Genomic DNA, 27,670 nt, shown 5'->3' with positions numbered 1-27,670 from the left:
GATATTGTGATGTCATAATGCCTCATTCCACCAGTGTCTAAGAGCCAATCACATCAGTGATGTCACAATGGCTTCATTATCCTTGGCTCCCATAAGAATCAGAGTATGAATGGCCACAACCACTGACCCGCAAGCTTTGCTTTGAAGAATGCTGGTGTAGAAGGACCGAGGTTGAAATAGACACTAGAAAATGACATGGGATTATTTCCCGCGGTTATCCGCGGGGACGGGAACAGTGATGAATTTTGTCACCGTGTCATTCTCTACTTCATACTCTTCGCGCTGCCATTGGGGGGGGGGGTTTGGGGGGTTGGAACCCTCCATTATAGAGTAAACTTAACTTTTTCCTGATTTTTTAGGAAAAAGTTAAGTTTTCTCTATAATGTGGGGGGGTTGCAGCCCCCACACCTCCCCCAATGGCAGCACGAAGAGTATGAAGTAAAGTGGGTGGTTCCCCCCCACACACCCCCGTCAGAGCTCTTTAAAATTAATTTGGGGTCTTGCACCGAACTGTCTGCGCTGCAATGTCAGGGCACTGAAGTCTCGCGCGCTTTGGTCCAGTCACCTTTTAATTTGGATGTTTTTTTCCATAATGGCAAGTAAAATTAATGTCAAACTGGGCCATTTTCAAAAAAAAACCAAAAAAACCAAAACACCATCTTTCAGATTCAAAAATGGACATTTTCTGTATCTGATTTTTGGCTGATTTTCACAAAACGTTCAAAGTTGGACTTAGACGTCCTTTCGAAAATGCCCCTCAATATGTGTAGCTGGTCTTAGTTCGTATGGGCCTGATTTTAGAAATTGTGCCATACGTTAGGCGTCGACAGGCACCGTACCGCCATCTCACTTAGTTGATTTAATTGGTGCGGTAACTGGCAGCAAAAGCTGCAAGCAGAGGACCGGTTAAGCCAAGATTCAAATCCCTCGTCTCCCACTAACGAGCTGCTTCACCCTCCACTGCCCCAGGTAGAAGTTAAATTGTAAACCCTTCAGGGTCGGGAAACTACAACAGCACCATCAGACAACTCATGTTGAGCTCAGATTTGTAAAAGGCAAATAATTTAAGCCCAAAATAATTCAAAAGCTCTCCTTACCTCACCTCCTGCTCCTCCAGCTTCCCATCCTTGGCCACAAGACTTTTGTTCAGCTCAATGATTTTGTAAGCCAACTGCAGATCAACAGAGAGCTCTGTAAGTTATACAATAAGTTACTTAGCAAATATAATATTTCTGCATGCACTACAGAGGAGGAGAGGGGATGTCAAGAAAAGAGATATTGTAGACGGGGAAAAGGAGAAATATGAACTGTGGAAGAAAACAAAGAAATAAACTGTGCAGTGCAGTGGTTAAAGCTACAGCCCCAGCACCCTGGGATTGTGGCTTCAAATGCCGCACTGCTCCTTGTGACCCTGGGCATGTCACTTAATCCCCCCATTGCCCCAGGTACATTAGATAGATTGTGAGCCCCCCAGGATGGACAGGGAAAAATGCTTCAGTACCTGAATAAATTCATGTAAGCCGTTCTGAGCTCCCCTGCTCTGAAAAGGGTCAGTCTTTGATAACCAGAGCTGGTATTATGATGTCATAATGCCTCATTCCACCAATAAGAGCCAGTCTCATCAGTGATGTCACAATGGCTTGATTGTCCTATACTTGGTTCACTTTTGCTACATTTTGATTTCTAGAGTGGGGTTGTGGGTTCAAACCCACGCTGCTCCTTGTGACCCTGGGCAAGTCACTTAATCCCCCCTATTGCCCCAGGTACATTAGGTAGATTGAGAGCCCACCAGGACAGAGGGGAAAATGCTTGAGTACCTGAATCAATTCATGTGAACCATTCTGAGCTCCTCTGGGAGAAAACTATAGAAAACTGAATAAATAAATAGTGTGAAAAGTTTCAGCCTCTGATAACCAGAGCTGAGATTGTGATGTCATAATGTCTCAATCCGCCAATAAGAGCCAACCTCATCAGTGATGTCACAATGGCTTGATTGTCCTACACTTGGTTCACTTTTGCTACATTTTGATTTCTAGAGTGGGGTTGTGGGTTCAAACCCACGCTGCTCCTTGTGACCCTGGGCAAGTCACTTAATCCCCCCTATTGCCCCAGGTACATTAGGTAGATTGAGAGCCCACCAGGACAGAGGGGAAAATGCTTGAGTACCTGAATCAATTCATGTGAACCATTCTGAGCTCCTCTGGGAGAAAACTATAGAAAACTGAAGAAATAAATAGTGTGAAAAGTTTCAGCCTCTGATAACCAGAGCTGAGATTGTGATGTCATAATGTCTCAATCCGCCAATAAGAGCCAACCTCATCAGTGATGTCACAATGGCTTCATTGTCCTATACTTGGTTCACTTTTGCTACATTTTGATTTCTAGAGTGGGGTTGTGGGTTCAAACCCACGCTGCTCCTTGTGACCCTGGGCAAGTCACTTAATCCCCCCTATTGCCCCAGGTACATTAGGTAGATTGAGAGCCCACCAGGACAGAGGGGAAAATGCTTGAGTACCTGAATCAACTCATGTAAATCGTTTGGGAGAACGGTATGGAAAATTGAATGAATACATAAATGTGTTGCTAGGCGGACCAACACTTATGCCCCTGTTCATGCCAGGGTTTTCTTGGCCTAAATACCTTCACAATGGCACCTAAGTCAAAAACATGTGCATAGCTTGAAAACACGTCCATGATCCACCCCTAATCGCGCCCCCCTTATAACTATACGTTTTGAACAAGGCGCCTACCAAGTTGTGCATCTAATCTTCAATTAACTCCAATTAACATCAATTGGCCAACTAACAGTGCTGATTAAGCCAATTTAATTATGTGCATACATCAGCCACATAATTACAATCTTCGGTAGCCGGCAGCTTACGCGACACGAGCTTGCTGCCTTCGGCCTGCCCTGGAAGCATTCTCTCTGCATCGCCTTCCGGTTCCCCCGTTGGCAGTACGCCGCAGAGAGGAGGCTTCCAGGACAGGTTGAAGGCGGCGGTCTCACGTCGCTTAAGCTGCCAGAAGACTGAAATTACAGCGCCCGAGTTGGTAAGCGGGGAACGAAGGGGAGCCAGAGACTGGATTGGAGGGAGGGAAATCCAAAACTCAGACAAGCTCTCTCCAGTCCAGACGACACCCGGACAGTCCTCTAAAAAGAGGACATGTCCAGGAAATTCTGCACGCGTGCTAACCCTAGGTAATACTTTACACCAGCCAGGCTTTCATGTCATGTTTAGTTTCTTCGGTGTTCGGACAGCACCACCTAGGGGGCAGTTGATTTATTGCACTGGTCTGGAAAATACCGTAATTCATAATTCAGATTCCCATTTTCACAGCGGTGCCTCTTGACCTGTTTCTATCACACTACCAGATATATGCAAAGCCAGTGCCTAGAGTCTGCGGTGGAGTACAGACTGGCCTCCCCCATACCTCACCACCGGTGTGCTGAAGCTCTGTGACCTGTTCCTGGTACTGTTCTTTCATAGCATGAAGGCTTTCTGGAGAACTGGGTACCAGCAAGGATATTCTAGGTGATCTGGAAAAAAGAACAACAAACCCACAACCCTCAGTCAGTTGAAGAATGGATTTTTCCAGGAGTTTTCTAAAAAAACAAAAACATTTTTCAATGATTCTAGTAGAATATGGTATCCATGCACCCAATTTATCCAGGGAGCATGGTGTGCATACATGAGCAAGGGGGGATGGGATTTGTTTACCACCTTTCTGTGGTTACACATTCAAACTGGTTTACATATATACAGGGTCTTATTTTGTACTGGGACAACGGAGGATTGTGACTTGCCCAGGGTCACATGGAACCGCTCTACCACTAGGCCGCGCCTCAACCCCCCCCCCCCCAAAAAAAAAAATACAGATGTTGATATTCAAAGTGATTTAAGCAAGCAGGAGGAGGGGAGGCATGGCCTAGTGGTTAGAGCTGCTGTCTCAGCACCCCGAGGTTGTGAGTTTGATCCCAGTCTGCCCCATGGACGTCTAGACCACAAGGGATCGTAGGGGTGGAGCCGTTCAATTTGATTTTGCCAATTGAATCGATTTTTTCGATTCAATATAATTTGATTCGCTTTCTGTGACATAGTTTTAAAATTAGCTAGACAAATGGATTATATGAATTACATCATATCCTCGTCTGCTCCGAGCTACCCCTCATCAGCTGCGCGCTTCATTTTTTTTCAAATGTCCTGGCGGGTTCATTTTGTATCCTCTTCACCCACCCCTTTGCCCTCTCCAACCCCTCACCGGCACTGTCAAGTGTAAACAGAAGACTTTTCCTCTTTCTGTCAGGTCCTAGTTCACGCTCGCTGTCTAACACCAGCTCTGTCAGGAAACACATCTGACATACTGTAATCACAAAATAGAAAATAAAATTATATTTGTACCTTTTGCTGTCTGGTCATTTTATTATTCAAATCATGTTGGTCCCAGGCTTTGGTTTTTGTTTGTCTTCTGTTAACTCGCTTGCTGGGGTCTCCTGTACATTTGACATTTTCTTCTTTCCTTGCTCACCATCCATCTTCCATCACTGCACCTTCCCTTCACTCTCCTTCTCCTTGCAGGTCCAGCACCACCCAAGGGTCAGCACCTCCTACCAATGATCCAGCACCCTCTCTCACTTCCCTTCCCCTTCAGCTCCAGCCCCTGTCCAGTGTCTCTCTCACCTTCCCTCTAGCCCTCTCCACTTCATGTGGCAAGCATCCTCTCTCTTCCCTCCAGCCCCCCACACCATAAAGCCAGCACCCTCTCTCTCTTTCCTTCCCTCCAGCCCCCTCTCTTTATTCCCTTCTCTTTTTGCAAATGCTGCGTTTCCAGTGTAGTGTGGGGTGGGAGGGGGGGGGGATGGACGGACCGCCTCGGGTGCTCACACCAGCCTTGCTCCCCTCTGAAATCATGTCTGGGTCGTGGGGTCAGGAAGCGACATAGGAGGGAAAGCCAATGCCGGCACGAACAGGAGGATGGAGAAGCTGCTTGCACTGGCAAAGATTTAAACAGTGGTACAGTGAGGAGGGAAGGCGTTGGGAGTGCCACTGTACATCCTTGCTCTTTTCCCTTTGGGTGCTGTCTTGTCGGACACAAGAGGAGGGGCTCTTCCTTCCCAGGACCAGCTGGGGGGGGGGGGAGAAAGACGGCTGCCGTAAGGCTTTTTCTGGTGGTTGGTTTGCTTCAGTCAGGGACTATTGAGTGCATCTGAGGAGGGTGTGGTTCACCAGGGAGGCCTGATTAATCAGTGGTCTAATGGCTGCGCCAGGGTTTTCCCGTGCAGCAGGATGCTTGGCTCCACACATGGTCGGGTCTCCTGCATTTCTGGGGAACCGCGTTTTGTTTTTTTTTCTTTTTAGATTACAGGCTTTTTCTTCTAGTTTTGGGTATGGGTGCTGCTTTTAGGTCAGCATCGGAAGTGTCCCCGTTTGTGACGCAACGAGATTCCCTGCCTTTTGCGGTCCGAGATGGCCTTTGCCTCAAGCTAAGTTCCTCCTTTTCAGCCTCCGCTCTTTGGAGATAATATGTGGGAATTTCATCAATTTGCTGCTGAAATCACAAGCTGGTGAGTGGGTGATTGCAGGGTACGGGAGGGTGAGTGGGTGAGGCCATTCGGCATGAGGGGAGCACTGATTTTTTTTTTTTTCTGGCTCAAATATGGACTGACAATGAGCTCTCGGTGATATTACAGCTCTCGTGAAAATCACGTTCCAAGAGGCGTAAAAAATTGTACGATCAGCAAAATTGATCGTTGCTTGGCTGGTTATGTTAATACCCCTGGGGTAAATAATTGTGTGTTGTACATACACGTCTTCACATATTTTTATCCCATTTACTGAATCCAGCTCTTTATTTTTAGCCACGAATCAGTGGGGCTGGCAGGGGAGGGGGAAGGGAAAAAGCAGCTGCTGGACTGAGGGAGGAGAAGGCGGAAAGGACGATGCTGGACTGGACTGGACCCTTGGGATTTACCCGGACGTGTCCTCTTTTTAGAAGACTGTCCGGACGGCTGTTCAAAACCCGGCACTTTGTCCGGGTTTTGAAAAGCTTCCAGCTCGGGACCGCGTCGAGAAGGGCATCTGCGCGGATGCAACGCGGTAACATCGCGTGGCATTACGGCGTCACCTCTGCGCATGCGCAGATGCCCTCCCGACACGGCTGGAGGGGCGGGGCTGGGTGGGCCTGGGTAGGGGGCCCTGGGGCCAGGTTTTACAATCGTGAAATCTGGTAACCCTAACTCAGGGTCACTTTTACCGACGGATCTGGAGCAGTTTCCCCTTTTGTCCACAGCTGAAAGCAGCCCTCGCCTCACTTTGTTCAGCTCCTCCCGGCAAATGTAAATGAGGAACTGCAGTGAGCCTCTGCACTAGAGAGTTGCACGGGGACAGAAATCCCACCCATCCCCGCCAGGATCCTCTCCGTCCTCACCCCTCCCCGCCAGGATCCTCTCCGTCCTCACCCCTCCCCGCCAGGATCCTCTCCGTCCCCGCCAGGATACTCTCCATCCCCGCCAGGATCCTCTCCATCCCCGCCAGGATACTCTCCGTCCCCACCCGTCCCCGCCAGGATCCTCTCCGTCCCCATCCATCCCCGCCAGGATCCTCTCCGTCCCCATCCATCCCCGCCAGGATCCTCTCCGTCCCCACCCGTCCCCGCCAGGATCCTCTCCATCCCCGCCAGGATCCTCTCCGTCCCCACCCGTCCCCGTCAGGAACCTCTCCATCCCCACCCGTCCCCGCCAGGATCCTCTCCATCCCCACCCGTCCCCGCCAGGATCCTCTCCGTTCCCACCCATCCCCGCAAGGAATTACCTCCACCCCACCCATCCCCATAAAAAGCAGCAATTACTTCTGACAGGATCATCAATTCCACAGTTTCTTTTGCTGTTTTCCTTGTGGAATCTCTTTGGTGGAACCCTTTTTTTGTTTTCTGTTCAGGTAATTAACTTATAAACCCCCTCTTTTACTAAGGCTGACGTGTCCATTATATTATATGGACGAACCCTGCTTCCAAATCCTTCCATCCCCGTGGGAGTCCCGTTGGCTAGATGGGGGTCCCTGTGGGAGTCCCGTGGGCCAGAGGGGGGTCCCCAAGGGAGTCCTGTGGGTTAGGGGGGATTCACACGGGACCCGCGGGATTCCCGCAATCCCCGTTCCCGTGCAGACCTCTACTCTGCACCTGGAAACACATTCCTCCCTGAAGAACAGTGAATATCTCTCACAGGACACCCCCAGATCTCCGGCCGATTGTCACATTTGTCTGCCGAGAATCAAATTCTCCAAAACAGCCATCAGAGCTTTACATGAAGCCAAACAACAGTTGGGTGCTGAAGGAGACAACACACTTCCTGTTCTCTTTTTCCCTCGCCCAGTGTTGCACGGAGCCATGAAACCTTTCTTTGTCCGCTTGCAACGCTGATTAGTCAGCGACAGGAGGAAGTAGGCTTTCTATTTTCAGTTCGCAGGACTGAGCTTTTTGAGGAGGATGGCCTGGAAGACAAGCACTGAAAGAATTAGTGACTGAACTATGGAATTAAATCCAAGATTTAATGGCGATTTAATGGACATGTCAGCATTGACTTTAATGCAAAAAAAAAAACAACCCCAAAACACGGGACCGTGAGGGTAGGGTGCGGATAACCGGAGCGTGCGCTTATCCGACGTGCACTTAGGCGGAGTCTAATTCCACTTCTGAATTTCCCTTCTCTGTCCGTTTGTTCACGTCAGCGAAAACCCACAGACTGCCAACTTTTCCCTCGCTGTCTCAGCTAAGTTATGAATCCACTGCCAAACGGCACGGCAGGAAAAATATGCGAATGGTGTTAATTTACTGGGCTTTTATGATAACGGGACGTAATCAGCGATGGCCACTGATGCATGCCAGCTTTTTCTCCTAACAGGGATTGCAACCACAAGTCCATAAAATCAAGGAGGCAAAACCTTAAATGTCACCGCATTTTTCCTAGCTCCACATTTAATGAAATGGGCAGCAGGAACACCAAGTGCCAGCTATGAATGAAGCTTGTATTAATAATAATATAAATCATAAAAAAGAATTTGTATCCCACAATACCTTGCGGTACAGAGCAGTTGACATCAAGAGAAACTGCATAAAAAGGCAGCAAAAAGGCATCAGCATTACCGGCCAGAAAAATTAAACAAATTTGTCAAATAAGTAAGTCTTCAATGCTCTTCTAAAAATTTCAAAAGCACAACAGTAGGTGGATGTTTTCTACGATACATGAACTGATTTCATATGCGTAGCGCATCGGGATATCGGATATGACCTGCGAGTATTAGCACTCTTCGGTTTGTGTCATTTCCTCATTCATCCCTGCGTAATGCATTTTTTATGATAAATTTTATAATGATTTTTCATTTATAATTTGTGAATAAGTTAAATAATTTAAATGAACTTAGCTCATAAAGAATATGCTTCAACTTTAAAATGAAGCTCCCCCGTGCCACGGAGCTAAGTTCATTTAAATTATTTAAATTATTTAACTTATTCACAAATTATTCACAAATTATAAATGAAAAATCATTATAAAATTTATCATAAAAAATGCATTACACAGGGATGAATGAGGAAATGACACAAACCAAAGAGTGCTAATACTCGCAGGTCATATCTGATATCCCGATGCGCTACGCATATAAAATCAGTTCATGTATCATAGAAAATATCCACCTACTATTGTGCTTTTGAATTTATATATACAGTGGTGCCTCACACAACGAACTTAATTGGTTCCAGGAGCAAGTTTGTTATGCGAAAAGTTCGTTATGTGAAACGCATTTTCCCATAACAATACATGTTAAAAAAAATAATTCGTTCTGTAGCATAAAATATGCTAAGATGACATAAAAAAAGATAAATTTATCTTGTTAGAGCTGGTGTTAGACACAACTGGGGACTGCAAAGTCCAGGCAGAGGCTTACGGCTCTCTTTGACCAGGGGGGACAGTTGCCCTAGTTGCACTACCCTAACCCTATTCCTGCTATGTGTGACTGTGGTATTCTGTTAGCATGATATTTCTGTGTAGCATTCTATAATAATTTGGCTTATTCAATTTTCTTGATAGTAGAGGGGATATATGTGAAGGGGAGGGGAGACAGGGGTTTTGTTGATCCTTGCTGTGTATTATAATCACCCCCCACATACCCCCCTCGGTACCTTTTTTAATTCCTCCCATCTTTCCCAGCCAGTGGCGTACAGGCCAGAAGCGCAGAGATCAGGAGCAATTCCTCTGCACGCCTGTGTGGGCCCATGCCGATCTCCGAATGGCTGCAGTTAGTTCTTGTGAGTCCCGCGAGAGCTGACTGCAGCCATTCAGAGATCAGCGCAGGCCCAGGCAGTAGCACAGAAGGCTTGCTCTTGATCTCTGTCTGCGCTTCTGGCTGGGAAATTTGCTAGACCACCAGTTACGAGTGAGCGGGTGAGATTAAAGTTGCAGCAGTGGTGGCTTTTTAAAAAAAATATGTGGCGGCGGGGGGAGGTTTAAAAATATGCGGTGGCGGCAGAGGCTTAAAAATATGCAGCAGCGGCGGCAGGGGGGTTTAAAATATGTAGCGCCACTGCACAGGGAGCCAGGCGGAGAGAGGGCAGTTAAGCGCAGTGCCTGCGCGGAAGGATGCAGCTCGGGCGACTTCGTTGTGTGAAACGAAGTTCGTTGTAGGAAGCAAGACATGAAGTTCGTTGTGCGCAGCGTTCGCTGTGCGAGGCGTTCGTTATGCGAGGCACCACTGTATATCCATATATCTATTACAAGTATTAGAGAGTGAAGAGGATGGCTTCTAAAAATTTGACATGAAGATGAATTTAGAACTAAAACACTTAAAAGTTTTATTCCAAACACCAGCCAGAAAAGATAAAAGTTTTATCTAGAAATCTTTTCAACTGACATCCTTTCAGAGTCGGAAATGAAAGAACATAAGATTTGCCGCTGCTGGGTCAGACCAGTGGTCCATTGGGCCCCGCAGTCCGCTCAGTGTTGGACGCAATATTCCTGGTGGGGGCGCACCAAGGCCCAGTACAGCGGCATGATAACCTTCTCCGATCTGTTTGTGATCCCCCTTCTTAATCATTCCTAGCGTTCTGTTTGCCCTTTTCGCTACTGCCGCACATTGCGCAGACGGTTTCGCTGACTTGTCTCCAAGTACTCCCAAGTCTCTTTCCTGGGGGCTCTCTCCAAGTATTCCACTGGACATCCTGCATTCATGCATATGATTTTTGTTACCGACACGCATCACCTTGCACTTATCCACGTTGAACCTCATGTGCCGTTTCGCAGCCCATTCCTCGAGCGTGCTTATGTCTCGTTGTAGGTCTTTGCAATCCTTCTGTGCCCTCACTACTCTGAATAACTTTGTATCGTCCACAAAGTTAATCACCTCGCTCATCGTGCCAGTTTCTAGGCCGTTTATAAATATGTTGAAGAGCACGGGCCCGAGCACCGATCCCTGCGGCACTCCACTCGTGACGCTTTTCCAGTCCGAGTACTGTCCATTTACCCCCCACTCTCTGTTTCCTATCCACCAACCAGTTTTTAATCCACGTGAGTGTATCACCCTCGATTCCATGGCTCGTAATTTTTCAAAGTAGACATTCATGCGGGTCCTTGACATAAGGAGAGCACTGGGTGTAAAACGAACTTTGTCTGGCAAATCGAAGTGTTTCAAAAGATAAGTAGGGGCCGTAGCTAGAAATGTTTTGTAACATAAACAGCCAAAATCTCTAAAGTCTATATGCCAGAATTAGAGAGTTACCCACTCACTTTCTGAAACAGGCCAACCCTGACTTTCCACCCCACCCCCAGTGCATCCTGGTAACCTGATTGCTAATCCCACAATGCACTGGAAGGATGTCCAAGAGGTAAGGCATGACCAACAAGCAACTCTCTTTGAAAGGAAAGATGGATCATTTGGCACTTTCATCTACTCCCACTACTACTTATCATTTAAATAGCACTGAAAAGCACTGTACATTTAACATTTAATAGATGGTCCCTGCTCAGAAGAGCTTAGGATCTAGTTTGGACAGGTCAGACAGGTTTGATTCATTTTATTTAGCAGATTGCATATCAAGTTAATGGAAGGAACCTAGGACAGGCTGCACATAGATTTATTACCTAGAGGTGTGACATATGTGCGGGTCTTTCAGTTCCGTCTGGATCTTTCCCGTCAGCTGCCACAAGAGACCGGTGTTTTCCAAGAGTCTGCTGTCTAAGGAGATCAAAAACAAAAGTGTTTTCAGCATGTACACAAGTAGCAGCTATGAAAATAAGGCTTCCAATACTGGCTCCCGGTGACTCTACAGCCGTTGGTTGAGTTCTCAGGACAGTCACAATGGATGTGCATGCAATAAATTTAAATACATTGAATATTTAGAAAATATAAAATCTCATCAGAATACTACTAATAATAATAACAAAATTCAAATTCAAAATTCAGAAAACAAATGTTATTAGCCAAGTGGTGGGGGGGTACCCTCTAAAAAATCATTTAAGTAAAGTGGAGAAAAAACCTCAACCAATAGCGAATTTAAAATAATATAAAATCTGCCATGCATATTCACCGAGGACATCCCGAGACCACGGTTGTTTATGAGGTTACTAGGTCAGTCCTGAGAAGGCCTGCATTATAAGTCGATTTGCAAATTCCTCAGACCCACCAGGATTAGGTCTTAAGGAAATTCATCTCATAATATTTTGGACTTTCTTAGCAAAAAATGGAAGACTAGGTTCTTCACAGGATTGTAGAAGAAGGAAGTGCAGTAACCACGACCAAACATAAGATCCCAGGAGACCTGGCTCTCAATAAAACCTTTTATTCTGTATTCAATAGAATAATTCAAGGAACTCAACATGGGCATGTGGCAGAGTCCAGTCCAGGCTCACCCGGAGCCCTGCCCACATGCACTCAAAACAGCACAAACAACCAGAAAGCTTTTGTTTTTCTAGAGACCCGAGTCCGTTTCTTCACAGACTCAGGAAAGGCACAAACAATTGCTTAGTTTTCGTAGCCTTAAGTCACTTCCACATTTAGTCTCCTTATGGGCTTGGCTTACCCTGTTTCAGTAGAGACCAGTTACCCCTGGAGGTTCTTGCACACGTCCCAAACCTTTCCAGGGCTCCCTCAGCCTACAGCTAGGAAAGGGGAAACCTCTCTCTCCCCGGGACTCCTTTCCTCTCATGGGGACCTTTTTGAATGATTCTCCTCTGTGGCAGATAAACACCTCACTGCTGAATCCCACCCCCTGACTCAGCAGGGTTACCTTGTTAAGGTAGCTCAGCACTGAGCTATAAAGCCCAGTGCAGTCTGGGACATGTAGTCCGCTCAGTCTTGGGCTGGCAGCCCCTGCTCTATGGAGGTAGAATGGTAGCATTAGCGGAAGATAACCCCTTACAATTCCACAGGGCCATTTTTCGGCAATGATGCCTGCATCAGGAATCCAAGGATATGATAAGATGCATCTCGTAACAAATACGGTAAAATCTAAGTGAGACTGTGGGAGCCACTTGTACTCCAGCGAGAAACACGTAGCCATAGGATGTGCCAATTCTTGTTCCTGGGTCATTCCTACTACACTGAGCTTTCTTAGACATCCGTAGCGGTTCTAAACCACAGCAGACTATTGACTGAAAACAGACTAGTGGTACTTGCCATACTGGGACCCGTAGCCTGGACCCATAGACACTCTCATATGCTCGTCCCTGGCTTCCCAAGGGCACACCACCATACTGGAAACAGAGAGTTGGATGAGAATGAGCAAAACATAGAAGCTTTACCCAATCCATTCCATGGGCGTTCATTGAAGCAGCCGCCTTCCCCTCAAATCTCAGTCCATCTACTGCATATCTATATCCTTAGAAATAGAGAGGATAGATAGAGAAATAGCTAGATATGGTACCACTGTTGAATAGCTGTTAATATTTCTGGATTAACATACAAATGTTAACAGCAATTAAGTTAACATAATTAATGCTGACCACTGTGGCCCCTCCCAAAGTGCCCCCACAAGAGAATCCCTCTCCTGAGGAGGCCTCTTCCAAGAACATCCCCCCCACCCAAGACTTCCTCCAAGGCCATACTGGGTCAGACCAAGGGTTCATTTAGCCCACTATTCTGTTTCCAGCCGTGGCCAATGCAGGTCACAACTAACTGGGAGAAACAAGTGGATCAATTTTTCACTCCGTCAAAAATTACAAAGAATAGGGGACATTCGATGAAATTACAGGGATATACTTTTAAAACCAATAGGAGGAAATCTTTTTTCACTCAGAGAATAGTTAAGCTCTGGAACGCATTGCCAGAGGATGTGATAAGAGCGGATAGCGTAGCTGGTTTTAAGAAAGGTTTGGACAAGTTCCTGGAGGAAAAGTCCATAGTCTGTTATTGAGAAAGACATGGGGGAATCCACTACTTGCCCTGGATCGGTAGCATGGAATATTGCTACTCATTGGGTTTTGGCCAGGTACTAGTGACCTGGATTGGCCACTATGAGAATGGGCTACTGGGCTTGATGGACCATTGGTCTGAACCAGTAAGGCTATTCTTATGTTCTTATTCCATGCAGAATCCCAAAGAGCAGAAAGATTCCAGAATCTGAAAGAATAGCAAATTCCAGGCAGAATGTCAAACAATGACAAGATTCCATGTAGAATCCCGAAGAGTAGCAAGATCCAGGGCAAGCAGTAGCTTCCCCCATGTCTGCCTCAATAGTAGACTATGGACTTTTCCTCCAGGAACTTTTCAAAACTGTTTTTAAACCCTGCTATGCTTTGTTACCACCCATCCATCTCTACCTCCTCAAGACCCCCACCCTCCTATAAGCTCTAACTTAAGGATGCCCTGAGGATCTAGGGTAGGATGAGTAGGATTGATCCCTACTCACTTCTGCCCATGCTATGTTATACCCCAATGACGTTGATCAGTTCCACCTCTTGTAAAACTCTACTACCAACTGCTCCTAACAAGTCAACTGACCAATCTACCTCCTTGTAAAGACCTGTTTGTTACCTCATTGCAATTTCCTTTGTTAACCGACTGCCAATTTATGCTGTAGCTTGCTCACTCTGGTCAGCCTTACCTCTTATATAAACCACTTAGAACCGAAAGGCTTTTGCGGTATATAAATAAAAATTTATGTTATGTTAAAATGTGTTAAGCCAAATTGACAAGTTAAAGAGTAATAAATCACCTGGACCAGAAGGCATACATCCCAGGGTACTGAAAGAACTCAAGCATGAAATTGCTGATCTGCTAAAATCTTCTGTAGTACCTGAAGATTGGAGGGTGGTCAATGTTATGCCGATTTTTTAAAAAGGTTCCAGGGGAGAGCCGGGAGATTAGACTGGTAAACCTGACTTCAGTGCTGGGCAAAACAGTAGAAATAATTATAAAAATAAATTGTGGAATACATAGACAATCAGCCACAACCTCTAGTGGTAGTCTTGTGGTACTACGCCTAGAGTCCTAAGAAATGGGGAAAACAAGAAGGGAAAATGAAAATTGAGAGTGAAATGAGGAAAAAAAAAAAAAAAATAGATTGTGATGAAGAAATTAATATAGACAGGGAGATGAAACAGGCAGGAAGGCAGAGATAAACCAGGTGGGGTCGTGTGAAACAGATTAATAGAGAATTGTCCAGATGGAATTATGACTTAGGTGACAATGCATGAAACTAAAACACATTAAGAAATGTTTCAGTCATTTTATAATTACACTTTGTAATCTTAAGGACAGAGGCATGAGCAGCTCTCTTACTCAAGGACTGGGAGTGAATAACGGGAATGCAGTTCTCCAGCGTGTCTTTGGAGGATGAGAATATTTTAGTGCTTCCTGAATTCACTAAGGTTTGCTTTTTAATTTTTTTGATTAGTAAAATTAAAAAAAAAAGTCTTGATGGTTCTGAGAAGTTCAATGAAGCACTAAAATGTGAATTATCCCCCCTCGACTCCCCTGGACACTGCAGCAGCGACTGGACATGGCCTTACAGGGTTGCCACAGACTTGACCGATGGCCCCTGTGGTTACTGTCTACCACCATCATCTCTGCTGCTGCAGAGGGTATGGAATAAGGGAAGGAAGTTGATATAGATCACTGCCTTTCTGTAGTACAATCAAAGCCATTTATATATTTACACAAATACTTTTTCTGTCCCTAGTGGGATTGCAATATAAGCTTCTTTTTTTAAGCTGAGGCAATGGGGGGATAAGTGACATCGCAGGGAATCAAGGAGCTGCAGGGGGAACTGAACCCAGTTTCCCTGGTTCTCAGTCTACTGTGGTAACCATTAGGCTACTCGGCGGCGTGAGGTGAGGACTTTCAGGGGATTCATGAATCCCCAGCTCTACAGCCCCGGGTTTTTGTTTGTTTTTTTTGGTTTGTTGAGTTGGCAGCCTGCTCAACCAGTCAATCTGCATCAAACAAAAAGTTTAAAAAAGCAGGGCTCTTGGGCTGGGGATTCTCCGAACCCCCTGAAGGACCTGATAGTATTGATCTGAATTTGATTGGCTGAGCAGCATTTGCCTGTTGCCTGTTCGACCAATCAAATTCAGAGTAGTTTCCTCAGGGCCTTTAGGGGCTATGGCGAATCCACTGAAGGCCCTGACCTCATGCCACTGAAGCTACGCCTCCTGCAAAGAAAGCAAGCTTGAACTGCAGGACCGCCCTGAGCCGGAAATGCACCCTGTGCGGCACGCTCCGTCCCTTGAGCTCCTGGCCCGACAACTGCATTGCAGCCAAGAAGGGAAGGCAATGGACAGGACACGATTTTGGAGCCTCACCTCCCTTGTTTCCCGGGCTGTGGAAGAAATGCGAGCCAGAGTACGCAGGCAGATGCGGCATTTGGCTTCTGTCACACAGGCTGTGAAAGTTGCTCTCTGCCTGGTATCAAACGACTGAAAAGGTCAGATAGCTAAACTCTAGGGCAGCAATGAGTCCTGTTTTTAGGTCACATATGAAAACACCTGTTATAGATAGTTATAGCATCAGAAGAGATTCAGAAGGCAGTCAGCTGCCTTAATAAGAACAGCTTTACTGGGTCAGACCAATGGTCAATCAAGCCCAATAGCCCGTTCTCACGGTGGCCAATCCAGGTCCCTAGAACCTGGCCAAAACCCAAGGAGTAGCAACATTCTATACAGAATCTCAAAGAATAGCAACATTCCGGAATCCCAGAGAGTAACAAGATTCTAGAATTCCAAAGAGTAGCAACATTCCATGCAGAATCCCCAAAGAATAGCAAGATTCCGGAATCCCAGAGAGTAACAAGATTCTAGAATCCCAAAGAGTAGCAACATTCCATTCAGAATCCCCAAAGAATAGCAAGATTCCGGAATCCCAGAGAGTAACAAGATTCTAGAATCCCAAAGAGTAGCAACATTCCATGCAGAATCCCCAAAGAATAGCAAGATTCCGGAATCCCAGAGAGTAACAAGATTCTAGAATCCCAAAGAGTAGTAACATTCCATGCAGAATCCCCAAAGAATAGCAAGATTCCGGAATCCCAGAGAGTAACAAGATTCTAGAATCCCAAAGAGTAGTAACATTCCATGCAGAATCCCCAAAGAATAGCAAGATTCCGGAATCCCAGAGAGTAACAAGATTCTAGAATCCCAAAGAGTAGCAACATTCCATGCAGAATCCCCAAAGAATAGCAAGATTCCGGAATCCCAGAGAGTAACAAGATTCTAGAATCCCAAAGAGTAGTAACATTCCATGCAGAATCCCCAAAGAATAGCAAGATTCCGGAATCCCAGAGAGTAACAAGATTCTAGAATCCCAAAGAGTAGCAACATTCCATGCAGAATCCCCAAAGAATAGCAAGATTCCGGAATCCCAGAGAGTAACAAGATTCTAGAATCCCAAAGAGTAGCAACATTCCATGCAGAATCCCCAAAGAATAGCAACATTCCGGAATCCCAGAGAGTAACAAGATTCTAGAATTCCAAAGAGTTGCAACATTCCACGCAGAATCCCCAAAGAATAGCAACATTCCGGAATCCCAGAGAGTAACAAGATTCTAGAATCCCAAAGAGTAGCAACATTCCATGCAGAATCCCCAAAGAATAGCAACATTCCGGAATCCCAGAGAGTAACAAGATTCTAGAATCCCAAAGAGTAGCAACATTCCATGCAGAATCCTAAAGAATAGCAAGATTCCGGAATCCCAGAGAGTAACAAGATTCTAGAATCCCAAAGAGTAGCAACATTCCATGCAGAATCCCCAAAGAATAGCAAGATTCCGGAATCCCAGAGAGTAACAAGATTCTAGAATCCCAAAGAGTAGCAACATTCCATGCAGAATCCCCAAAGAATAGCAAGATTCCGGAATCCCAGAGAGTAACAAGATTCTAGAATCCCAAAGAGTAGCAACATTCCATTCAGAATCCTAAAGAATAGCAAGATTCCGGAATCCCAGAGAGTAACAAGATTCTAGAATCCCAAAGAGTAGCAACATTCCATGCAGAATCCCCAAAGAATAGCAAGATTCCGGAATCCCAGAGAGTAACAAGATTCTAGAATCCCAAAGAGTTGCAACATTCCATGCTACCGATCTAGGGCAAGCAGTGGCTTCCCCCAGGTCTTCCTCAATAACAGATTATGGACTTTTCCTCCAGGAACTTGTCCAAACCTTTCTTAAAACCAGCTATGCCTTCCTTGTTATACAGTATTTGTGAAACCCTTTTGCGTCCATAAGAGAACCTCATATCCCTTTACCACATTGCAGCAGAATATTGTCAGCAAATTTTGCAATAAATCCTGCCTCTAAACTAAACTAAACCTTAGGTTTATATACCGCATCATCTCCACATTCGTAGAGCTCGGCACGGTTTACAAGAGTTGAGAGAGAAAGGAACTCCAATGAGGTTAAAGGGTATAGTGAGAAGGATATTTGGGGGGCTTAGGATGCCAAAGATGGGGTAGGTATTACATTTTTGAACCCTGATGAACCCAAGCAGAAGTGTGAGGAGAGAATGCAATGAATTTTAGCAGAGGTTGAAATTAAATCCTGGCTTTTCCACTTATTCTCTGCGAGAGGGGCCCAGGGGTGGACTGGGGAGGGCCTAGCAATTCCTCCCAGCTCTTTTCTCCCCCAGGCCATCCCACATTCCCCCTACTCACACCTTTACTGTTGGGAATGCCCAAGCCCCACCAGCCAAGCGGGTTTGCTGGCCAAGCTCCCACCTGGGCACTTCAGTCACAGATGCTGGCTCTTCTGTGCAGGATCACAGCTGAGCTCAAAACTAGACGTGGGTGGGAATGGCGGCCTCCACAGCTAAATCACTCCACTGGATTCCTCGCTGCAGACGCAACATGGGTGGGGGCTTTGCCAGCGAATCTCTTTGGCTAGTGGCTCTTGGACATCCCTGCTAGCCATTCACTAGTACTGAAATTTTGGAGAGAACAGGAGCTCAAGTTTGGAGGGGGGTGGGCATGATTATGCCACTGTTGGGCAGGCCACTATCTTCTCATGCTTCAGGTCTAATCCCAGCTTCGGCAATGACTCTCTGTGTGATCCTGGGCAAATCAATGCATCTGCTCCTTTGCCTCAATTCTAATCCCACCTCTGCCACAGTCTCTGGGCATCCCTTTATCTTCCTGTGCTTGAGTTCTAATCCCACCTCTGCCACAATCTCTGGGCATCCCTTTAACTTCCTGTGCCTGAGTTCTAATCCCACCTCTGCCACAGTCTCTGGGCATCCCTTTAACTTCCTGTGCCTGAGTTCTAATCCCACCTCTGCCACAGTCTCTGGGCATCCTTTTATCTTCTTGTGCCTGAGTTCTAATCCCACCTCTGCCACAATCTCTGGGCATCCCTTTATCTTCCTGTGCCTGAGTTCTAATCCCACCTCTGCCACAGTCTCTGGGCATCCCTTTATCTTCCTGTGCTTGAGTTCTAATCCCACCTCTGCCACAATCTCTGGGCATCCCTTTAACTTCCTGTGCCTGAGTTCTAATCCCACCTCTGCCACAGTCTCTGGGCATCCTTTTATCTTCTTGTGCCTGAGTTCTAATCCCACCTCTGCCACAATCTCTGGGCATCCCTTTATCTTCCTGTGCCTGAGTTCTAATCCCACCTCTGCCACAGTCTCTGGGCATCCTTTTATCTTCCTGTGCCTCCAATCTAATCCCACCTCTGCCACAGTCTCTGGGCATCCCTTTATCTTCCTGTGCCTGAGTTCTAATCCCACCTCTGCCACAGTCTATGGGTATCCCTTTATCTCTTTGTGCCTGAGTTCTAATTCCAGCTATCACTTTGTCTCCCTGTGAGAAGGTCCCGTAATGAGAAGACATTACACTCTATTGAGTGGGTTCCCTACTCCGGGGCCCGTAGGACCTTCGGCCTGCTTAAGGGGCTACGAAGGAAAAACCAGCATAGAGGTTGCCAGTTTGATTCACAACTCTCCCTCATTGCAGAATTAGGTTTGTGCGCTGTTTCTGAGAATTGGGAAGGGATAGCTAATCACCTCGTTTGATTAAATTTACATATACTGTATATACTTGAATATAAGTCGAGACCCACATTTTCCCCCCAAAGGAGAAAACAAAAAACGGTTGACTCGAATATAAGTCGGACAGCTTAATATTCAAGTGCCCTGCCCTTCCAGGATCTGCACCCAGCACCCTCTCCCTCCTCTGTCAGACTCTACACCCAACCCCCTCCATGCCAGGCACTGCACCCAGCCCCCTACGGCAGCCATTTGGAAAGAAGCGCGGGGCCGAGCGGAAGAGAGTAAAGCTTGCTCCTGATGTCCGCGCCGCTGATCTGTGCGTCGCTAGCCAGGAACTAAGACGAGGGAAGGATACACGCTGGACCACCAGGTTAAAAAGGGGGGAAGACGGATCGATGGACAGATGAGGGGGGGGGTTAAAAAAAGGTGGTGTGGCGGCAGCGGGCGGGGGGGTTTAAAAAGATGGGGTGGCGGCGGCAGCAAGCGGGTTTTACAATGATACGGGGAGGAACAAAATTTGTACCTTCGCTTCATAAAACGCACCGAGATTTCCACCCACTTTTGGGTGCTTATGCAGCGGAAAATACAGTGTCACATGATCAAATTTACTTTTATGTCTCTAAAGTTTTATAGCTGTCATAAATAGATCGTAAGCTCTTTCAAGCAGGGACCGTCTCTTGCTGTGTTTAGAAATCATAAATAGTAGGAATTTCTCTGGGGAGAATCATTATCAAAGCTAGAAAATTGCACTCCACTGACAGATACTTTTAGCCTAGTTAAAAAAGAAGCATTCTCATGGACATGTTTCGGTGGGGGAGGGGGGAGTGCATATGCATCCGATTTTCAACATTTTTCTCTATTCTCCGGCCACTGCAAAAGGGAAACAAAGCAGCAGGAAAAGCAAACAACCCACCGAGCCCAGACGGGATCCCTAGAGTCAGAATTACTACTGCTGAAAGGCATCCGCAGCGCTGTACATTCTACAACACAACAGCCAGTCCCTGCTCGGAAGAGCTTACAATCTCAGGGCTGGGGAGGAAGCTCCAAAAGGCAACGGGCCTGCGATTGTGCAATGGGAAAGCGAAAGGGGGGCCAGCAGGGTGGGCACTCACAGGCCTCGATCACGTCCTGGAAGCTGGCCTTCTGCCTCCGGTCCCGCTGCTTCAGCGCCCCGATGATGTGTCGCTTCCAGGCCGATCTGGCGCCCCCTCCCGGGCTCAGCTCCTCCGGGGCAGCAGCCATGACCGCTGCAGGGCTCCGGGACTGGGAAAGTGGGCGGGGCCTGAGCCGCCCCAGGCCAAGGGCGGGGCTAAAGCGGGATGTGGGCGGGGTCCGCGGCTTCCAGGGGCGGAGCTAGAACGCCCGAAGGCCCGAGTGAAGGGATTGACCGGGCAGGGGGCGGGGTCCGAAGGGGCGGAGACAGGGACAAAGGGAGGTGGGAAGTCCTCAGTGACGTCACAGCGTTACGGGGGATTCCCCGGGAATTCCTCTTCCTTGTCTCTGCGCTTTGGGCAGCTGAGGGTGGGGTGATCTGGCTCCCCAATGGATTCAGAATTAACCCTTTCGGGGGGGGGGGTAATGATATATGCCACGCCCTTCTCTCTCTTAAGTCGAATTTCTCTTTTAGTTGCATAAAATACCTTGAGATTTTTGTTCCTAATCGTTTTAAGGTCAACTACCCAGAGCGAATAGGAAAACGTGGACCGGATCCTGTATTCGATGATCCTGAGCAAGAGAGCAGAGCAGCTGTTGGGGGAATCCCACACCTCCAGCACCCAATTTTCCCTTTCACTCACAATCTGGTGCAAAGAAATTCGGTGCCTCTAAGTCCTATTTCTCTCCCCCCCCCCTTTCTGATGGGGCTTTCACTTTCTGCCTGGTCCAGTTCTGCTCTTTAGTACAGCTGCTCTAGTCTGCATCAAGTCCCCGAAGTCTTAACAAATATCAACCCTGTAGCCAGCCCAAACTCCGCCCCAGACCCCGCCCCCATAATAATGCAGTTCCTTCCATCCATTTTCATGTGCACATAATATAATCTTATTAATACATAATGGTAACCACAAAATTAAAAAACAAAAACAAACCCACAAAGCAGACTGTACACAGAGTACATGTTAATTATCATTTATATTTGGGGGGGTTTCAGAGAGGTCATGGCAGATTTTAAAATATGCAACGTCACCTCAGTAACAACTATAGAAAAATAGACAAATATAGTGCAAAATAGAGACAGAAGATATAAATTCTCAAAACTAACACATTTTGATCACTAAATTGAAAATAAAATCATTTTTCCTACCTTTGTTGGCTGGTGATTTTGTGAGTCTCTGGCTGCACTTCCTTCTGACTACATCCAATATTTCTTCTCTTCTTTCTGCCTCCTACAAGCTTCCTCTCCTCCAGACTTCATTCCATTGCCCAACCAACATCTCTCTCTGTCCCTCCATGAGTCCAACTTTTCTTCCTCCCTCCTCCACCCCTATTGGCAACATGTCCCCCTCTCTCTCTCTCTCTCACTGTCCATCTGTCTTGAGAGATCCAGGCATCTATCCCACCCCCTCTACTGCCACAACCAACATTTCTTCCTCTCTCATCCCCTAGAATCACGTGCAGCATTTTTCACCATTACCCACCATCCCCATGCCCATTTCTCCTTCTATCACCCCTCTCAAGCACTATGCCACATATCTCTTTGCATCACTATGTCCAACATTCCTCCCCCTTGCATCCCCTTCAATCTGTCCCTCTGTTCCCTTAGAGCAGTGGTTGCCAACCCTGTCCTGGAGGACCACCAGGCCAGTCGGGTTTTCAGGCTAGCCCTAATGAATATGCATGAGAGAGATTTGCATATAATGGAGGTGACAGGCATGCAAATCTGCCTCATGCATATTCATTAGGGCTATCCCGAAAACCTGATTGGCCTGGTGTTCCTCCAGGACAGGGTTGGGAATCACTGCCTTAGAGAATGACACGGTGGCAGTTACCTGCGGCTAGCCGCGGGTAGTCCGCTGAAACGGTGAGGGGGGGAAGTGCTCACTGCAGGAACGGGTACAAGGCCATCCACTGCCCCATGGAGCGGTGAATGGCCTTGTCCCCGCAGTTAAGGGAGGGAAGGCACTCGGTCACTGATCACATGTGCGGCCCCCCTCCCTCCCTACGGCCAAATCTATCTCCCTCCCTCCCAGGTACCTTCATGGCGCTTTCGTAAAAAACTTACTGAAGCCGGCAAAGCCTGCCTGCCTGCAGTCACGTGTGTGTGGGCGGAAGCTTCTCCTCTGATGCAACTTCTGGTCCCAAAATCGTGCCCCTCCCACATCCCAACATGCTCCTCCCCCCTTCTTCCTTTGTCCCAGATCATGTCCCCTCTCTCCCTTACTTGCTTGAGCCGCACTCGCTTCCTTCAGGGCTGTCCAACTGGGCTGCTCCTTCTGCCTTCAGTGGCACTTGTTGCAGGGACACGCAGGCAGCGATTCAGTTGCACGTGGCTAACCCACAAGCTCTAACATCAGAGAGAAGGTTTCCGGGCCAGCCACATGCAGCGATAAAGAGAAGCTGACGTGCCATTGCAACAAGTGCTGCTGAAGACAGGAAGGAACAGCCCACCTGGAAGGCGGTAACTGGGATCCCCTGCTGATCCGGAAGGCTTTCCTCTGACATCAGCTCTGACATCGTAGGGAAGCCTTCTGCATCAGCTTCAGTGGAGGGGGGTGGGCAGGAAAGAGGGCATGGGATTCCCGGTGGCGGCAGGGGCTATGGTGGAGCGGGCGGGCGGGCAGGCAGGCGATAAGGAGAATAACGAGGGTATTGGATCCTCGGCAGAAGCGGCCAGTGCGCGTACCCCCAACAAGGGACTCACGTACCCCTAAGGGTACGTTTACCGTGTGTAGTCTAGGTGACCACCTGCTGTGCTTAGGGCTCCTTTTACTAATCTGGGCTAAGCACGAGTGCATGCACACCACAGTTTAAAAGGACTTCCCCCAGCACCTGCCGAGGCTTCCTGTGTTAAAAGCCAAATGTGCCTGTGCAAACCGCACACTAAAAACAACAAAAAAAGTCTTAATTTTTCTCTGAGAGGGCAGAGAGTAACAGCATAAATCAATACAACTGCATTACCGCATGCCAACTGATTAGGACAGGATTTTAGGGGGGGGGGGGTGAGCCCTTACTGCTTACAAAATAGGTGGCAGTAGGAGGCTCGTGCTAATTTTTGGTGATGGCCATGCGCTAATGGCATGCAACCCAAGAAATAGGGAGGCACCAGAGGACCAGCTGTGATATAAACACTAGTGCATGGCCATGAATTCAGAAAACGGAAAAATCAACCATTTTCCAGCTGTAATAAAAATGGCCTTAGCCTAAGCCAGCCCTGGTGGTGATGTTACATCTTTCTAGCCCTGTCAACATCAACAAATATTCTTTATAAATTCCAAACGTTTTCATACAACTTATCTATAATTTTACGTAGCCCCCAAAAGAAAGTTCTCTGAAGATCTAGACTAGAGGGGATTTCTCCAAATATCATATCAAGTCTAATTATCAAGAAAATGTGGCATAAAGATAACAGGAATATTTTCCTTCCTAGCAGGAATCCTAGGACTGATTAAAAGCATCTATCCAGCTCACATGTAACATACTACTGCTATTATTTCTATAGGGTTACCAGACGTACCCAGCGCTGCACAGTCACAAAGAGTAAGAAAACAGTCACTGCTCCAAAGAGCTTACAGTCTAAACAAGCAAGACAGACAAACAGGATGTCATGGATACAGTTAAGGGGAAGGCTTAATCTGCTGGCTGGGTTGGAGGGCAGAGGGGAGTACAGGATAATCAAGCCATTGTGACATCACTGAGGAGGTTGGCTCTTATTGGTGGAATGAGGCATTATGATGTCACAATCTCAGCTCTGCTTCACAAAGACAAACAGGATGTCATGGATACAGTTAAGGGGAAGGGTTAATCTGCTGGCTGGGTTGAAGGGCAGAGGGGAGTACAGGATAATCAAGCCATTGTGACATCACTGATGAGGTTGGCTCTTATTGGTGGAATGAGGCATTATGACGTCACAATCTCAGCTCTGCTTCACAAAGACTGAAATGATTCACACTACTACTATGAATTATTTCTATAGCGCTACCAGACGCATGCAGCACTGTACAGAGTCACAAAGAAGACAGTCCCTGCTCTAAAGAGCTTACAGTCTAAGCAAACAAGTCAGACAAACAGGATGTCACCGATACAATTAAGGGGCTGGCTTGGAGGGCAAAGGAGTAGGGTTAAGGATTGAAGGCTATATCAAAAAGTTGGGTTTTCAGTTTGCTTTTAAACAAGGGAAGGGGCTTGATGGACAAACTCAGGTAATTTATTCAAGGCATAGGGGGCAGCTAGATGAAAGGAACAGAATTGGCAGTGGAAGAGAAGGGTAAAGCTAAGAGCGGCTTATCTCAGGAATGGAGTTCTCTGGGAGGTGTATAAGGAGAGAGGGGAGATGTTGAGGGGCAGCAGAATGAACCCACTTGTAGGTCAGTAATAAGAGCCTAAACTGTATTTGAAGATGGATAGGAAGTCAGTGAAGTGACTTAAGGAGAGGGGTGACATGAGCGCAGCGAGGTTGGTTGAAGATGAGTCGTGCAGCAGAGTTTTGCACAGGTTGCAAGGGGGAGAGGCGACACTGCGGGAGACCAGTTAGAAGTAGATTGCAGTAATCTAAGCGTGAGGTCACGAGAGCGTGGACAAGGGGAGAGAGGAAGGGGGCGAAGTTTGGAGATAATGAAGAGACAGAAGCGACAGGTTTTAGAAGCCTGTTGGATGTGCGTGCAAAATGAGAGGTCGGAATCGAAAATGACTCCAACATCACGCCCATCTTTAAAAAGGGATCAAGAGGTGACCCGGGAAACTACAGACCAGTGAGTCTGACCTCGGTTCCCGGAAAAATGGCGGAAGCACTGATAAAAGAAAGCATCGATGATCACTTGGAAAGAAACAAACTTTTGATAACCAGCCAACATGGTTTCTGCAGGGGGAGATCGTGCCTAACCAACTTACTATACTTCTTCGAAGGAATTAACAAACAGATGGACAGAGGTGACCCCATAGACATCATATACCTTGATTTCCAAAAAGCCTTTGACAAGGTGCCCCATGAACGATTACTCCGGAAACTGAAGAACCATGGGGTGGACGGAGACGTACATAGATGGATCAGAAACTGGTTGGCAGGTAGGAAACAAAGGGTAGGGTTGAAGGGCCACTACTCTGACTGGAGGAGGGTCACGAGTGGTGTTCCGCAGGGCTCGGTGCTCGGGCCGCTGTTATTTAATATATTCATAAATGATCTAGAAACAGGGACGAAGTGTGAGATAATAAAATTTGCAGATGACACCAAACTATTTAGGGGAGCTCGGACTAAAGAGGACTGTGAGGAATTGCAAAGGGACTTGAACAAACTAGGGGAATGGGCGACAAAATGGCAAATGAAGTTCAACGTTGAGAAATGTAAAGTATTGCATGTGGGAAGCAGAAACCTGAGGTACAACTATACGATGGGAGGGATGTTATTGAATGAGAGTACCCAAGAGAGGGACTTGGGGATAATGGTGGACAGGTCAATGAAGCCGACTGCACAGTGCGCAGCGGCCGCTAAGAGAGCGAATAGAATGCTAGGTATAATCAAGAAGGGTATTACAGCCAGGACGAAAGAAGTTATCCTGCCGCTGTATCGGGCGATGGTGCGCCCACACCTGGAATACTGTGTCCAGTTTTGGTCGCCATACCTTAAGAAGGATATGGCGTTACTCGAGAGAGTTCAGAGGAGAGCGACACGACTGATTAAGGGGATGGAAAACCTTTCATATGCTGAGAGATTGGAGAAACTGGGTCTCTTTTCCCTGGAGAAGAGGAGACTTAGAGGGGATATGATAGAGACTTACAAGATCATGAAGGGCATAGAGAGAGTAGAGAAGGACAGATTCTTCAAACTTTCAGAAAATAAAAAAACAAGAGGGCATTCGGAAAAGTTGAAAGGGGACAGATTCAATACGAATGCCAGGAAGTTCTTCTTTACCCAACGTGTGGTGGACACTTGGAATGCGCTTCCAGAGGACGTTATAGGGCAGAATACAGTACTGGGATTTAAGAGAGGATTGGACATTTTCCTGCTGGAAAAGGGAATAGAAGGGTATAAATAGAGGATTACTACTCAGGTCCTGGACCTGTTGGGCCGCCGCGTGAGCAGACTGCTGGGCAAGATGGACCTCGGGTCTGACCCAGCAGAGGCATTGCTTATGTTCTTATGTTAAGGTTGCGAGCAGAGGAGACTGATCAATTTTTTTTACTGCATCAAGATTTACAAAAACTACATAAGAACAAAGTTACAGAGTAATACTTTTAAAACCAATAGGAGGATGTGCTAAGAACGGAAAGTGTAGCTGGGTTTAAAAAAAAAGGTTTGGACAAGTTCCTGGAGGAAAAGCCCATAGTTTGCTGTTGAGACAGACATGGGTTGGTAGCATGGAATGCTGCTACTATTTGGGTTTTTGCCAGGTACTTTTGGCTAGGATTGGCCTCCGCAAAGATGGGGTACTGGGCTATATGGACCACTGGTCTGACCCAGTAAGGCTGTTCTTATGCTCCTAGAATTCCTAGGAGTGTCAGAGCATTTACCTCGCCAGCCTGCGGTAGAAACTTCTACCACCATTTAGTAAAAGAAGCCATTTGGAGACATTTTCCCCCGAAGCATAAGGGTGCTTAAGCCACTTGCTGATCTAACCCGGAAAGTACGACCCAGGACCCTGCAGTCTGTCTGTGTGCACACTTACAAAATGTCTCTTTGTAGACAGGCAGCTTGGAGATTCATTCCATGTCAGTGAGCTGTGCGTAGCTTTGACGTAGGCTCAGTGCTCCGTGACCCGGTTCATGGGTGACGCGTGCGTTGGCCGTTTCTCCCCTCAGCTTGCTGAACCAGTTCCAGGAGAAATTAGAAGTCAGGCCTTCACATTTCTTTCCAGCTGTTCCAATGGGCTGATTCAGCCATCGTTAACGAGGCGCCAGAGATTCTAAGAAGGCACTGGCCACCTTAGGTAAACTTTCAACTTTATGGCAATTCTTTCCCCATTACATAAGTTTGTGATACACTCTAAATCACGTATTTACTTATATCCCATATTACTTCATGTCTGCAGAAAATTCCTACTTGCAAAAACTCATAAATATCTA

General features: G+C 46.9%; 1 protein-coding gene across 2 annotated transcripts in view; it reads right to left on the bottom strand.

Moving 5' to 3' along the window:
- Positions 1–20,745, bottom strand: part of ATG16L2 (autophagy related 16 like 2) — a 91,502-nt gene extending 70,757 nt beyond the window's left edge. For both annotated transcript variants that reach the window (XM_033947458.1, XM_033947459.1), the window contains exons 1-4: positions 20,572–20,745; positions 11,129–11,222; positions 3,433–3,538; positions 1,098–1,171 (exon numbers count right to left, since the gene is read on the bottom strand). In XM_033947458.1, the coding sequence (XP_033803349.1) occupies positions 1,098–1,171; positions 3,433–3,538; positions 11,129–11,222; positions 20,572–20,701 (404 nt within the window). In that variant the 5' untranslated portion in view covers positions 20,702–20,745. The remainder of the gene's footprint in view (positions 1–1,097; positions 1,172–3,432; positions 3,539–11,128; positions 11,223–20,571) is intronic.
- Positions 20,746–27,670: the final 6,925 nt, after the last annotated feature.

This window comes from Geotrypetes seraphini, chromosome 6, assembly GCF_902459505.1.
Source record: "Geotrypetes seraphini chromosome 6, aGeoSer1.1, whole genome shotgun sequence".
Classification (NCBI taxonomy): Eukaryota; Metazoa; Chordata; class Amphibia; order Gymnophiona; family Dermophiidae; genus Geotrypetes; species Geotrypetes seraphini.
The sequence above is the reverse complement of the archived record's forward strand: the minus strand, read 5'-3'. Positions and strand labels throughout refer to the sequence as shown.